At 32.7% G+C, this 16,544-nt stretch overlaps 1 protein-coding gene across 1 annotated transcript in view; it reads left to right on the forward strand.

Annotated features, from left to right (window-relative positions):
- The window catches only part of LOC129794694 (uncharacterized), a 57,449-nt gene that overhangs the window by 4,758 nt on the left and 36,147 nt on the right, over positions 1 to 16,544 (forward strand). Inside the window, exon 2 of the mRNA XM_055835539.1 lies at positions 9,136 to 9,467. Within this exon, the coding sequence (XP_055691514.1) occupies positions 9,453 to 9,467 (15 nt within the window). The 5' untranslated portion in view covers positions 9,136 to 9,452. The remainder of the gene's footprint in view (positions 1 to 9,135; positions 9,468 to 16,544) is intronic.

Raw genomic sequence — 16,544 nt, forward strand, 5'->3', positions numbered from 1 at the left:
TGCCATTGCGGTGGACGTGTAAATATTTGATGAGTGCGGTGGACACCCGATTAAATTGAAAACTCTCCCATTGAGTCTTTTTCCATCCATTTCTTCACCTTGTCGCACTCTATGAGCCATCATCGCACATAACATTTCCATACTGTCTTATGTACTGTACTAGTGCCGTAATGACTTGCCAACAGAACGGTACGTAGTGTACATAACATACATATTTATCACCTTTTGACTTGTCTCTCTCTCTCTAAACCATAAAAAGAAGTCACTTGTTGCAGTAGCATTACAATTAATCCCAACGTTTTATTGATGATTTTCCTTATCTCCTACATGTTGCACTTCTTCGCGCCATTACTGCGTATATTGTGGTTTATTATTTCTCTTTTTGAATTATTCAAATTTAAATACCGTACTGTGGGGTGAATTTAAGGAATAACAATGAAACTTTGGGATGGCTTATTTTTGTATCAATGAAATCGGTCAATGCGTCTAGTGATTACACAAAGTTTGCATGTAAAATCAGAAGCTATGAAACTGATAAAAAATAATATTTTTGAATTTGGCGCGCATTCGAAGCGGGATAATCATGGTGGTGAATTAGTTTCGATTATTTTGTATAAAAAAATCGAATTATTCGTTGAGATTCGGATTATTCGTTCGAATTCAGATTATTCATCAAGAAAATTCAGACTATTCGTTAAGATTCGGATGATTCGGCAATTAATATTCATAACAAAAATATTTAAATTATAAATACTTTTTAATTTATTGCACTTTCAATTTCAAATCCGCGCCCATAGCAAAAGTTTCATTGATATATGGAGCTTTATGTTTCATCAAGTGAAACATCTAAAAAAAGTATAAATCTTGAAAGTCCTTACAAATCTTTTCCGTTGGAAATATTATAAATAAATCGCAATTTTGTAGGTCAAATGGGGTCAAATGAAAGATAGTTCAACGATTTATTATTCTTTTAAAAATATTTCAAAAAAATATTGAATAAGTGCACAAAGATCAGGGAATTCCAACGACATTGCATCTCAAGCATGGCATTAACCTTTACTTCACCCTCGCCTTACTGATCGACTTTTTTTTTTGCTTTTAGACATTTTTTTTATCCCCGAAATGATTTTAAAAAGAAATATATAACTATTTTTTGTACAAGAGCTTTGAGCAAAAAAACCATCATTGACCTTTTCTCTCTTCTATATAATACATGATGAATAGAATTCAATGGTCTATTGTGGATCTCCTGGTGGCGCATGAGAGGGGCAAAGAATTGGCGCGATCGTTTTTATTAGCGCTCTGTGATTTTTTTTTATTGAATGGAGGAAATGTTTTTTTTTTCAGGGAGATTGAAGTGAAGAATTTCCTCTCAGTGTTCTTCTGCAATTTCCTATTTATTTAAAAGTTTGTGACTTGTTACGTTGGATGAAATGTGAATTTTTGATATTCGCAACGAGATAGTTATCCATATGATGATCATTTTCATGCCACTCTTCATCCATCCTCTCTATATTACCTACAAAGCCAAATCCTATTGTAAATCATACGGCGATGGCTCTCTGTGAAGATGAGAGTTGGCTGCACGATGGAGCCAAAACGACAAAGAAGGTAACGAAAGAAAAGAAAAACTATCTATGAAAGACACAGCTAGAGTGGAGATCTGTGTGACGGGAAAAAGCATTTTAATTATGCAATAAGATGGGAAGTTTCTGAAAATCATTTCAAAGGTACTTATTTTCAACCAAAAAAAAAGCCCATAGAGAGATAATTGGATTGAAAATGCAACCCATTGGCAAAAAAGAGAGATTTTACTTTCAATTTTGGTGTCAGTGTCTCTCAAAAGTAATAAATAATGAACCATCGAGGTACCTCATCTTTCCTCCTCCTCTCTTTCTTTTAAGAAACTTGGGAGGAGTGATGGAGCTCATCAGAGGAGAATTTCGCGGGCAAATTCCCTCATAGAGAAAAATTCCTTTTGCAAATTTGTTGCAGCAGAGATTAGGCGCCTCCATGCTTCAATTGAGTGCGTGTACTTCACTATACATACTCTCACCTTCAATTCACTCAACTTTACAGCAAAATCTTGTTGCTATGTGTTGAATTTTTCAACAAGCTCTTGCGCTCATCTTTTTCATACATACCTACATATATATGTAGGTACCTCTGCCAATAATCGCGTGTTTTAAATGCGAAATAAGAGTGTGTAGAGAGAGAGACTTATGTAGAGATAAAAGTCTTGTGACATTTGGCATTTTAAGTGGAATGATGAACCACTCTGCTGGTTATTTTCAAATGATGCTGCATTCTTTCAATGTTATAAGAAATATATACATAGGTATAACTACCTATATGGATTTCTTATTCCCCCCTTTGAAATCACCTGTACAATGTGCCTCTTGGCAATTAGATTAATTTTTCTTTAAGTATTGAACAAGAATTATTGTTTTTCCCGCCAAAACGTTAAAGAGAATATTTCACTTGATGAAACATAAAGCCTCATGTTTCAATGAAACTTTTGCTATGGGCGCGAATTTGAAATTGAAAGAGCTATAAAATAAAAAGTATATTTAAAATATTTCTGTTATGAATTTTTATGCAAAAATGTTTTTTTTTTAGCTGTGATTCTCTCTTCAAAGAAGCAAAGCTTCTGTGTACACTCTAAATTCTTTTTGACAAAAAACTCAGTGATAAAAGGTACATGTTTCATAACAGAAAATGCCATGTTTCAGTGAAAAAAACTCGTATGCTCTTTCTGCAATATTTCTCTTGCAATGTTAACTTATGATTTGGTGGATAAAATAAAAAAAGGTTTTCATTAACTTCAGGGGGATGCCCAACCCCGAGAAATCAGTACTTTTCGTGAGGCAACAGGTTCTTCCGATCAGAGGAAGGGATCAATTTGCACAATTCCACTTGCATTCGAAAGTACATTTAATTAGCTTTCGATTGATCCCTATCTTATTATCGAAATAACTTATTAATATAAAAAAAGTTAAAGTGTTTCTCGGGAATCGGTCGAGATTGAGCGAGATTCGAGAATTCCTCATACATTTTGTTCAACAAAAAGTGACTTTTCTTCACAGAAAAAGAGGTTATACCAACCCCTTGATTAACTTCCTCTACGTTTATTTAACGCATTTTTAACTTAAAAAAAAAACAATGAAATTCATTTAACCCTTATGACTTGCTTTGGATCATACGCTGAGTCAAAGGTGAAACATTATATTCTTTTGAATTTAAATTAATTTAATTGATTCTTTATGCATTTAATTTACCTACATAGAAAAGGCAAAAGAAGACGTTTGAACCAAAAATGTTTCAATGAAAACCCGAATGGTTTAAATTTGAATATATATTCTGCAACATTTCACTCATGTTTCATAGTGAATAACAGTTAAATCGTATGAGAGAAATTTAACATTATAAATAAATTTAATTTCGTATTTCCATTAAGTGCCTTTAGTTTCATAAAAGGGTTAAACTTTACGGATTAATCATCAAAATTCTCCTTTGAATTGCATTATTTCTACCTCTTCATGTTTCATATTGTTAATAATTATTCCGCCAACACAGTACAGTGTGATGAATCTTCATCATCTAACGATGGAATTTAGTAAATCTAATTTGGACAATAAGAAATAATTTAGCTATTTCTATACACATCTATTTATATATTATGAATGCAATGAGTCAATTTTCCAATGCTGATCGTGGTTAAAATTCCTCCGTAAACACTTTAAAATTTCCACGCAATTGTGACATTGAAAAAAAATATACATAACATATATAAGTAGGTAGGTATGTAGCATTATTAGGAGAGAGAAAAGATAGAGAGGTAATGGGTTTTGTGATTTTGAAAAGGAGCTAAAAAGAGACATTCACTGAAAAATTTCCAGGTGAAATAGAGGGAATTTTGCGTAATTAATCAACAATACACAGGCAGTGACTTTTTTTCTGCATTTGATTGACTTTCATAAATTCCAACTGCCATAAATATCAATGAATTTTCTTGTATGTGCTCAGGGGGAGGGGGGAGGGCATGGCAGGAGGGGCAGCAAAACAAAAGAACCCACAAGAATAATGTAGCGTGCAAAATAAGGAATTTTTTGAGACTTTAACCACTTCACCGCTATACGTTGGTGCAGGAAGGTCACATATTTTTATGCTTTAGCGCCCATATTAATGCTTATGTTGGGTGCTATATGTCTCTATTTTGTTGTTTGGTATGTTGTGAGTTTGGAAATGCTGCTGCTGCTGCTGTTTGGTTATAAAGTAAAAGAGTTAAGAGATAAACTTGAGATACAGAAATATTCGAATTTCTGCCACCAAAGAATGGAGAAAGGTCTCCCCAATGAGGCAGAAAAAGGTGTCGAAGGCATTTATTTTTGTGTACTGAAAGAGGCTTTTTTGTTGTTCTCTTCCACCCGTTACCACCCAACATTGTATGTAGTTTAAACATTATTTACTCAACATTCGTATAAAATACAAAATTACACAATAAATCCTAATTTAATTGGAATTTTCTTGACCAATTGCTCAGCAATTGGTTGAGGGACTTTTTTGTTGTTGTTGTTGCTTTTGTAATCAATATAACTACATACTTTTAATTTCGTTTTCCTCTTGATTGTGACGGGGAAAATGTCATTAGAGCTTTTCCAATCTGGACACACAGAGTTTTCAATTAATTCTATAAATATTGTGGATTTTCTTTTTCTTTGCAAAGTTACGTGCAGGTGTGATCAAAATCAACAAGTGTTTGAGGGGTCAGAGGGTGAAGTAAAGTGAGAGAGAGAGAGAAAAGCTCCAGAAAGACTAATAAAGGCACCCATTGTGTGAGCTTTTGAAAATTAATGAGCTCTTATTGAGAGATCTACACCATTTGATTGTAATTTCATTGTGTGGTAGCAACTACTCAATTAAGCATGGCTGCGTGTTGACTTCAATGCAGATCAATTTCTTCCCCAACTCATTGAATATATTTATAATTTTATTTAATTTTTTGTTAAAACGGATCACTGAGAAAGATTTTTTGGGAGCTTTACTCCCTCAAAGAAATATTTTTCTTGCACTTTTTTTTCCATATTGAGAGAAGTATCAGGGGTCTCTCGTGATGTTTGCAAACATGAACTCCAATTTTCGATAGATTTTGATTTTTTAAATATATATACATATATTTTTTTCACTAATTAATCTTAGCTTAAAAAAAATGTAAAGCTTGTTCTGAAAATCTCAACAAATATTAGCCCCTGTGTCGCCTACATAATTTTATTATGAATCATATTGAAACCCAGGAAACTCATGATTAAGCCAATAAAAGCTCAATTACGATCGAATCAATCAGATTGAGTAGGGATTGATTAATAATTGATTAATCAATTGGGCCAATCAATTGATTGATCAATTATTGGTCAATTAATGATCAATCTCAGGTCAATTCTGATTGCTTAATAATTGATCATCTATGAGATCCTATATTGGGCCTTTTTCAGCGACCAAGAAGCCCTTGAAATTCGATTAAAATCTTAAAGTTTCAGTGTAAAATTCAAAGATTTCAAGGATTCTTTGGTTCCTGCATAAGGCCTATTGATACTATTATATTTGATTCATCAATATTGATCAATTATTGACAAAAAAAATCAGATTGATTACAAATTGAGCGAAAATCGTCTATCAATCTGAATGATCAACTATTGAGCAATTATTGTTTATCAATGTGATCGCTCAATAATTTATAATAAATGCGGACCTACATTGACTCAATATTGGGCTCAATAATTGATTAATTGTTGGCAAAAATTGTTTACTGGGAAGCTTAATTTGAGTGAAAATAAAAAGCTCCCAACGCACACGCACTATAAAATGAAATTGATGAAGTTCCTTCGTGTGTGATGAAATTTGATTAATGGGCATGGTTTTTTTTTTTTGAAGTGGAGATTCCACCAGGAAAAAATGACCAAGAAAGATTTCGCAGAGAAATAAAAAAAAAGATACCTAATCTAAATATTCACCTTGACATATTATTGAATTGAATTTAACACTTCTTCGCGATGAAGACGTCCCACCTTTTGGAGTTTTTTTATCTTCTTCTTCAAGTCAAATAGATGGAGACTCTTTGGTGGAATTTTTCACATGTTTAGATGTGACATGGCATAGAAGAAAGGTTATTTTGTATTTTTTTTATAACCTCGAGTATTTTTTACGCGATCATCATCTTCAATCGATATATACCGTCAAATGGTACAAAATGACACGAAGCGGCAGAAGAAAGAAAAAAAACGTTCAACGTGATGGAAAAAAATCGTGAAGAAATTATACAACATTGTTGGAGAAGTGAATGAAAAATGCTTTAGATTTTAATGAAAAAAAAGGTAGTGATCTAAAGCACAATAAAAGCTCCCCAGAATTGGCACAAAAGACTCTAACAAAATAAATTTATTTCTTTTCTCTGGAGGAAAATGGAATGAAAATTAAAAATTGAAAAAAGGTGCTCCTTTACGTAATTTTGATTAATTAGTAAAGTTGACCAATTGTACCCCCACACACAGAGCAAAAGAAGAAAAAAAGCCTCCACGTAATCCTCCATAATATAAAACATTTTGCGAACTTAAAGAGCACGATATTTTTATCGAAAGAAATCTCTTCACTTCACTCACATTTTATTTAAATTTTCAAACCACATTTCTTCAGGCAGAAGGTGGATTTTATGGGCACTGGTGCTCACTCTTAAAAGTACCTTTGAACAGAAAAAGAAAAGAATTAAACACGAAATGAAGGAAGTAAGAAGTCTGATTTACGATTTATATCAAATTTCTCGCCTCTTTGGCACACTTTTGCACCCAAAAGAGGCAGAATTGAAGCCCTCCCCGCAGCCACCCTCACTCACAAAGCACAGACAACTCCAAAATACTCTACTTTGTACTAATTAGCGATAGGCCCCCCTTTTTTTTCATTCAACAAGATCAACATAAATAAGCAATAATTGCATAGTTTGCCAATAACATGTTGTGATTATAGTACAAACTTACATTACATAATGCCAAAGAGAGCGAGAAAGAAAGAAAAAAATACTTGGCCCAATACGGATTATGAGTTATGAATTAATCACTTTCACTTGAACTGCATTATGTACATTTTTAGGCATTCTCAACACTCAACTTCTAGGGCAAATTTCATGCGAATGCAGTGCAAAGTAAAAGGTACAAAATAGTGGCACCTGGCACCTTTTTTCCCACTTGCACTGTGACGGACGAACTTTTAACCCAGAGAAGAAATAATCAATATTTTACGTATGGTTAATGCATAAAAGGAGTTTATTCATTTTTAATTCTTTCTTAGTGAGAATATGTACTGAGAATGAGCTGAATTCTTTCTTTGAAAGAAGGAAAAAAATTGCACTAGAATCATCTAAAACATTAAAAATAAAATCTTGAAAACGACTTAATATTTTATTACGTGGAATAGACTAACGGGACTATCACACTTAAGCTCCAAGTGCTTGAGCATCATAACCTCTATGTGAGTACGAAAGAGACAACAATACTGTTTTTTCACATGTAAAATCTTAAACATCAAGTGCTGAGAGCTTAGATGTGATAACTCCCTAACACAATAATGCATAATCCATGCATCAAGCATATGCTTCCCAGAGGTTTCTAGTGATTTTAAAATACACACTTTATACTTATGTACCTATCCTATCATGTACTTAGCTTATAATGTACTTAGCTTAAAGAGTGAAAAAAATCAGAAAATATTGATTGAAGCGCATGAGCAAATGCTTTATGTGAAGATAGAAAAGAAGCATAACCGGCACAATCTGAAAAATTAAAAAATAGAGTTCTAGCTATGTTTCATGTTTTTCTCCTTACAAACTAGATTATATAAAGTTACAATTAAAAGTGTATTTAATCAAATCATAGGCGTTGTGCATAAGCTTTATCACATAAAAAAGAAAAATTAGTTAGTTTGCTTATTTATCTACCTATTTTATTTTTAAACATGCTCTATAAAAAGTTATAAAGCTTACAATTAGTTTTCAAACTATTCGTTTTCTCTTTATGAAACATATGCCTCGGTGCTTCTACTGATGATGTATTTTAACGATTTTAACTTTAAATCTAACAAAAAAGGAGAGTACCTAATATTTTTTTTCTTATTTTATTATTATTATTTTGAACGTGAATAAGTTTGACTCCACTCTTTAAGAGCTATAGCTCACAGAGACAATTAAATCGTATGCATAATGCATATGCTTCGTGTATTAAAATGTGAAATAAAACCATTTACCTTATTTGTTTAGGAAGGGATGTGAAATAATAAAAAAAATAACCTTCCTTATTAGATTATTAAGATAAATTAAGTTTGCAGCTTATGCATCTTTAGGTAAATTTTTCCTATATTTTTCCAGCCGATTTCAATTGATTTTTTTTCTTGTAACTTTGATACTTAAAACCCTTTTAAAAAAATGGTGTTTAATTCGTATATACCTATTTTACAATAAATAAGCATGAGAGCTACAAAATGAATAGACCCCTTTTCGAATCAATTTATCTTTGCATAACACAATTGAACCTATTGGCGGGAATTCTTTCTTCATTTAAATCTATTCGTTTTTTTTGTCTACTTATGTATGTCTAATATGTAAATGAATATCTCTGCTTGTGATGCAATCTGAATCCATCTCCTTTTATTGTCTCTTCGGCCTCTCCAATAATCTGGAAAGAGACGGAAAAAAGCTCCCCCTCGCAAAATGGGCCGTGAGTAATTAATTGTGAGAGAATTTCAATTGAGGTAAAATCCCCACATTTGAGCTACTTGAGAGGAAAATGCGTAAACTTTTTTTTTTCCCAATAAAAGCTCTTTCGCATTCGTTGGAATTGAGTGTGTAATTTGTGAGAGTAAGCAAATTGTTGGAACAAATTGTCAATTAGAAAAATATTTTAGTGTCCTCGACATATTTTTTTTTTTCAAGAGGAAAAATGGCCTTTTACCCGAGGAATTTTCTTCTTTTTCAAAGTGCAATTCTTTGACTTTTTTCTTCGTTTTTTTTTTGTTTAAAAAGTTTAGGACAAGAAGTTTAATTTGAATGAAAGAAGTTTTGGCAAATAAATTCCTTTTTTTTTTCTCTTTCAGTTCAATCGTGGTAAATGGATGCAGAATGATGGGAATTAAGTGAATTTTCCTGCCTAAAATAGTGAAGAAGTGGAAAGAGAGAGATCATAGCAGAGATGACAACGATATTTGGCATGAGGGCACTCAATGCAGACTCTCATTAGTGGCAAAAAAATTACTTTTAATTTTATATTTTTTTGGCTCAAATAGCGCACATTGAGGTGTGAAGTATTTTCCTTCTCCTCCCCCTCACTCTTCAGCACCATTAAACCCCATCTTCCGCGTGTTATTTGCTCTCATTAAGGGGGAGAGATAGCAACAATTTGGCTTCACTATTCATGTCGAAGAAAAAGGTAAGTCATTGAATATAAAAAATAATTTTATAATGTTTCTTTTGAGATGAAAATTTCATCAAATTATTCGAGAGAGTGTGACCAAAAGGTGTTGTTAATATTGTGGTTTTTTTATGTTGGTCTGGCGCATGCTTAAAGTTGCTGAACCAACAAGTTTGTGTGACCAATAGGAAAATACATGACATAAAACAACTTGTCAGCATTTTATTCTGACGGCGTGATATTTAATTTTGAGGAGAATATCTAAATTTTTCAAAGCATTAAGTCATTAAAATGTCCAAAGTGATTAAATATTTGTGAGAAAAAAATTGAATTAATTTTAACCCTTTTGTGAGCAGCACGAAACGTACAAATCGCTTGTTAATGTTGCTAAAGGATTTTTTGTCCCTAAAAAACTTGACAATTGAATGATTAAATTAACGGAAATTTATGAAAATATTATATTTTAACCTCTAGGCCGCCAAGCGGGGTCGTTGAACGACCCCAGCCCTATATTTCGTGCTATAACTTAATAAATATAAAAGATACCATTCCCATCTTTTGGAAATAAGTTCTTTGGTTATCTGAGGAGGTTGTGTAAAAATTTCAGCTCAATCCGTCCACCACAAGAAAAGTTATTAAGGAAAATGTAGAAGAAGGGAATTCAAAAATTGGTGTAACGGCCATGCTGCGGAAAATTTATTAGAATGAAGTTAGTCACATCATAAATCATATGGTTGAAGGGGGTTGAAGGGTTGTGTTTACTTTCTCACTTTACCATCTCAGTGTCAGAATTATCGCGAATAAGTAACATAAACAACATAAAACATAATTAGAAGCATATAAATGTGCAAAACAATAAAGAATATTCGAGAAATATTGCCATTTATCACGGTGCGGGAAGTGAGGGGAATGTGGGGAAGTAGTGAAAAAAAATAGCAGTTGCGGTCAACTTCGTGGCAAATTTCTCACGAAGAAAGTGTGAAAAATGAGTGAAAAATGTTTTTCCCTAATATCTTCTTCTGCGTGTTTCCGGGTGGCGAATTTGTGATGCAAGGGGCAAGAGGACTATATAAGGAGTCTAAAGGTAGTGACCCGACAGTTCCCGGTTTTATAGTTTATGAGAAAATCGACTTCCTTCTTGGGGTCGTTCAACGACCCCACCTTGGCGCTCTAAGGAAGCTCCAAGGTCTTGGCGGCCAGCAGGTTAATGTTAATGTGTATGATCTAAATGTCGCCAAAGGGTTAAATTTGCAAAAAAAAAGTATATTGAAGTTTAAAGTTTTTCTTATTGAATTTTTCGATATTTTTCTTCAATGGGATTGAATTGGGATTGGGAACCAATTGGGTTGCTAAAAGATTATATTTCTCACTTTTTTGCACACAAAAAAATTAACTTTGAGGTTATGTTGGCGCGAAAACTCCTCCCCCAAGTGTCAAAAAAATGCTCCTCGCGAAGACGTCAACCAAAATTTACCTCCTTCTGTTCAGACCCATTGAATTCTTTTCTTTGATACCTTCCCGGCCAGAACAATGTAATTAATAAATATCAGACCGTGTACGCGACTCAATTTTTGTATGGAATTCTACACTGAGCGAAAAGTAGGAGTTAAGCGGAGTAAAAACGGGTGTACCAACAACTATTTTCGCCCTAATTTTCGGTTAACTATTTTTTTAATTAGAGCGAAATCTTTTTCTACTTTTCGGGTTAACTTTACGCCTTTTTCTAAACAATTTTGTCGGATTGTGGGAAAACTTTTTAAGATCGAGCGGAACCATTTTCCGATCGCGACAACACTTTTTCTAATCGTAATCTGATCGAGGGAAGAATAAAAGATTGAGTGGAACCTTTTTTGCGTTGAGAATATTCATATTTTTAGACAAAATTTCCGATTGAGAGAAATCTTATTGGATTCAGTGGAAACAATTTCGATTTCAGGGTACCTTTTTTTATGAAAAGAATACAGCAGATTTTTTTTTAATTTATTTATTAATTTATAAATAAAATATTTATAAAAGTTTATTCTCCAAGGAGACGTAAAAAATACATAAAAAATAAAATTTCTATACGTTAAAGAAATTATATAGGTACCTCTAGTTCCCTGGGGAACAGCTCCTTGATAAGTTTTGCGTAATGTTGTAGTTCTAACGCTGAGAGCCGAAGGTCAAATTTGAGATGATTCTCTACAATAATTTCCGCCAAATGATTTGCTCGGCCATTAGACAGCATTTGATCCTTGGCATAAGCAGATAGAATCATCTGTCCCTTGACGCTTATCTTCAGCATTTCTCTGAGTCGGGAAGCATTCATTCGCTTGCCATAACAATCAGTCACAGGATGCTCACTTGTATTGCGGTCATTGCGGTCTTGGCGATCCTAAAGAAAAATACAAAATATTTTTGGAGATAAAAAAAACAAAGTCGCATAAAGTTAAACTATATGTAAGAAAATTTTAAGCTAACATAGAGGGTCCTATCGATTGGTCAAGAAGAAGGTCGCTTTTCTAACCAAAAGATAAAGGTTATGTAATTGCGAAATTCACGTTATTACCTCCAACGACCTGAGCCCCATTTTCAACAAAATTTTGTCCCCCAAAGATGTCTCGGAGGGAAAAATTAAATTAATGTCCTCCAAATCGAGACCATTCAGGTGGCAAGCTGAGGTGATGCCACAGTGAATTATTCGATTAATGACAACTAAAAATTATTTTTATGAGTTCCTTTGAGCTCAAATAAGACATTTTTGTCAAAAAATCTCAATTTAAAAATTTTCAGTTTTTCGTCCTTCCTGATCTTGTGAGTCCTTAGGGATGTTCTTTTGTGGTCATAAAATGATAAGGGATTGTAAAGACATAGTTTTGTACTAATTTCACTAATTTGGACTCAATATTCATAAAATAACTGTATGAAATTAAACATTTTCAATATCGAGCCTTTGGGTCAGCGTATAACCCAATGAACCTTAAAGGGTTAAAAATATACTATGAAAATAGGCAAACTATGCCAGCCGGGATTATGTCAAACAAGGGGATGAAAAATTTTTCGATAGTATCGATATTTTACCAACTCGCGAGATTTTTTTTTACTTTTCGTACATTAATAGGTCGATCCGGATGATGAAATAGGGAATAATCGATAGCTAAATAAATAAACTTTCGAATAGAGGTGGAACTTTATAGATTAATCACTTTTTCTAACCGGTATCGATCGTTGCTTCAAAAATATCGGAATCGAGCAGGCCCCTGATGTCAAACAAAAATAGACTGTAACAATTTGTTATGGCGTAAAAAATTCTTGCAGTAAGCTGGATCAATGTCAAACTGATGATAAGGTATTAAATGATCATTTATGTACTAAAATCAAATGTAAAATATTTTATACGTATTTTACTACACATTTTAATACGTACCGAATTATTTCCTTTGAAAGTTTCCCGGCCGGAACTATGTAATTAATAGATATGGAAATTTTAGAACGAAATAAATTTTTATTTTGAAGCACTAATTTCATGCTATTGAGACCCTTTATGTATCAACTCACCCCGTTTTACTGTAAAAAAAATTATATAGGTGAATTTCAGCGAAAGTTGCTCAAAGAAACTGAATTTTTGTTCACATCCACCTTCCATTTGGCTAACCATATCACTTTCAATCGTTACATAAGACTTCGTTTAGCACGTGTAGCCACTGCAAAGCCGCACAAGGGAGGGGTCACCTTAAGGGATAGAGTGGTGACCTTGCTTTTAATCTTTTGCCAATCACACTCTGCAGAAATTATCGCGCATTTTTGCATCATATAAAATTCCTTCATTTTTTAATTAAATAACAAACGTTGGAAGAACGTCGTAAAGTGGCAAAAATGGTTAAAAGGTGGTAACTGTTGCTGCTGTTGTGTTCTTGTGAATGCCACAAGGCATTCTCAGGTGATCCGGTTTGCGCGGGAAAGGTGTCTTTTTTGTAATTCTCTGATTTTTTATTTCGTGGCGATCACACTCCCACGCCTGGTACCAGGCGCCGCCATCCGCAAACGCCCGTCGGTGGCCATGTCACTGTAACCTTGTCCGCATGTATGTGTGCTCAAAATGTTGAAATATTATTTGATAGATCATATCGCGGAGATCAGCAACTGTTTATTGCTGTTCTGTCCCTCCCCTCCTCATTGATTGTTTTGTCTTGTACCGAACACCTGAAGACGCGGAGCAAGAGGTGAAGAAAATGATCTTAGAGCGATTAAATCCAAAAATAAAATCAAATAGAGTTAAGTTATAAAAAAAACACCGTCCAATTGTCTTCCACTTTACCGCCACGCAATTATTCATTGATTAAAATTTCATTAATCACTCTTCAATGTTTCCCCGCTTCATGAGGGCAAAGGTGGAGAGAGGAAGACGGGGAGGTAGGCAAATTTATTGATTTCCATTTGGGAAAATATATTGCGGCAAACCTATATTATGTATGTATCATTGTTATGGGACAATTAATGAGTGAATTAGAGCTTTCTGCTTGATTGGGAAAATGCTTTGAAAGGAAAATTGAGTTGTGTTCCCTTTTTTTTTAAACTTAATTCACGATAAAATCACTGATTTTTGAACATAAAAGGATATTAAAAGTCTTTTATGTTTAAAATTCAATGCTTTACAATTGTTTTCTCATGCAATTGTGGCTAAAACATGAGCTTTCAATGCTCGCATTCAAAAAGAAGTGTGGTGTACTTTATACATAAATCTACCATTAAATACTGAACTGGTTCCATGAGCGATAAACACAATTTCTCAATTTTTCTTTTGCCACCAATTTCATTCAGAGTAAAGTTTTTTTTTTCATGTTGTGGTAAGAAAAAATCGCAAAATTCCACGCAGAAAGACTTGTTTTTCAATACACTTTATTTTGCACTAAAAAGACCTCCAGAGAAGGGCAAAGAAGTTGAAGAACTTGGCGTCAAAACACTATAAAGATAAGATTCAAAGGACAATGAAATTATGTAGGTTACATGTATATAAAATGTATTATGCTACTTGTATTGTATTGACAGCATTTTAAAATTTTTTTTTTGGGAAATATCGTAGAAAACTAACCCTTCTATCCTTATTAAAAAATAAACGAAAAATTGGTCAGCCGGGTAGAATTTTTCTACGTAAGAAACAATTTATTACACGTCCTAAAATTATTTTTTTGGCATTATGTTTGCTGTGGATTTGTTAAAATTCAATGGTGGGAAATAACAAACATTTCAAAGACCTAGCGACCTAGCTCATGTGCTGAGAGAAGCTTAATCTTATTGAGGAGGCGCCTCAATGCATTGTTAAATTGAACAGACTATAAATAAAACAATTAATCTTCCCGATTTGATAAACTTCCTCATGTCCAGACAAATAGAAAAAAGAAACATTTGCTCAACATTTATTAACCGATAAATCTAATATTATTTCATTAACACACAGAGAGTTAGTTTAAGACATTAATCAGTTTTTCATTCACTATGAAATTCAATTGGTTTGCGCGTAAGTGAAATTATTGATACGCTTTTTGCACATTTAATTCACTTTTTTTCGGGTGCGCTCGCATTTTATTTCTTCGTTTCACCGCACGTCTCAAAAGCTTTGACAGAGTCGAAAATTCATTTTTATGCTTCATATATAAATGTATTTACAGGTCCCTGCTGAAAATAATGCGAATTTTTGCGAAGTCTCTTTTTAATTCTTAAAGAAGCTACATTTGTAACGATTTTTCAAAGCTAAGGTTGGTTAAATTCGAAAGAATCATATCTAAAAAGTAAAAAAAAAAAATAAGAAGAAAACCTATTAACAGCTAAAAAGGATTAGAGATTGATTTTTAACTAATACCTATCTCAAAGATTCTGGCAAATAATACCATTTGTCATCGATTTTATGTTAAAAATCAACCCCAGATTTGATTTTTCTAAAAAAGAATACCCTGTTAAAAATATTTCAGGTTTTTTCTTACTGAAATTTTTGGTCTCGATCTTCCATCAATTTATTTTTAATTTTTTGTCAATTTTACTGAAGTTCATCGGTCGTTTGAATAGTTGAAACACTCCGACTAGGTGATTTGACTGAATTATTTAGTCAATTTCACTGAAGTATTTCGGTCATTTTGACCAATTCAAATGGTTGAAGCGGTCCTGCAGTGTCAGTTAACTGAATTATTCAGTCAATCTGATTGACTCTTGCAAAATTAACCTTTTCAATTTGCTACATTATCCGATAACTAAACAACTTCTGCTTTTTTGAAATTTTTAATTGGTTCATTTTCGTGATACTGAATAACTTCTGAATAACTTCTGCTAAATTAGCTGTTACAATTTGCTACAGTATCGTGTAACTGAACAACTTCTTTTTTTTGACAATTTAAATTCACATTTTTTCTTGACACTAAATAACTTCTGCTATTGTAGTTGATAAACTTCTGCTAAATTAACTGTTCCAATTTGTCTATAGTATTAATTCACTGAATAAGTTCAGCTTTTATTACTGTTTCATTCTGTCATTTTAACCAAATAACTTCTGTTATTTCTTACATTGATCAACTTCAGTCAATTTATCCTAATTAATCAGTTATAATTACTTAAATGATTTATCTAAAATGCCATATGACAGATTATTTTGCTCGTTTAGACCAATTTTTTTCTAAGAGTGTGAAGATAAAATATTAAATGTAATTTTAAATTTTTAATATGTTCACAAAGGAGGTTAGATTCTGAAGAAAAACTCAATCTTCCTATATGATTTTTCTATGTTAGTTATCTTTTAGATTTTTTCTGAATGTTTGCGAATTTCAAAGGATATTTCTTTTCAATAGAATTTCATATTTCTTTGAGAGTTTTCTACCGCAAACATTCATTAAAAAATGTAGAAAATTCCCTCTTAGAAAAATTGTATAGAAAGGATATTTTTCACATTAGAATCCAACCATTAGATATTTATATTATTTACATTCCAAATAATTTTTTAAAGCAGTATTAATTTATGCAAGGGACTGTAGGTCCAAAATGAAGAATAAAAATTCATTGAGCTGCGATAAAGTTGGCAAAAGTTGGTGTGTTAAATTGTGAAAAAAAGAGAAAAAAAATTAAACTACA

Source organism: Lutzomyia longipalpis, chromosome 4 (genome assembly GCF_024334085.1).
Source record: "Lutzomyia longipalpis isolate SR_M1_2022 chromosome 4, ASM2433408v1".
In the NCBI taxonomy this organism is placed as follows: domain Eukaryota; kingdom Metazoa; phylum Arthropoda; class Insecta; order Diptera; family Psychodidae; genus Lutzomyia; species Lutzomyia longipalpis.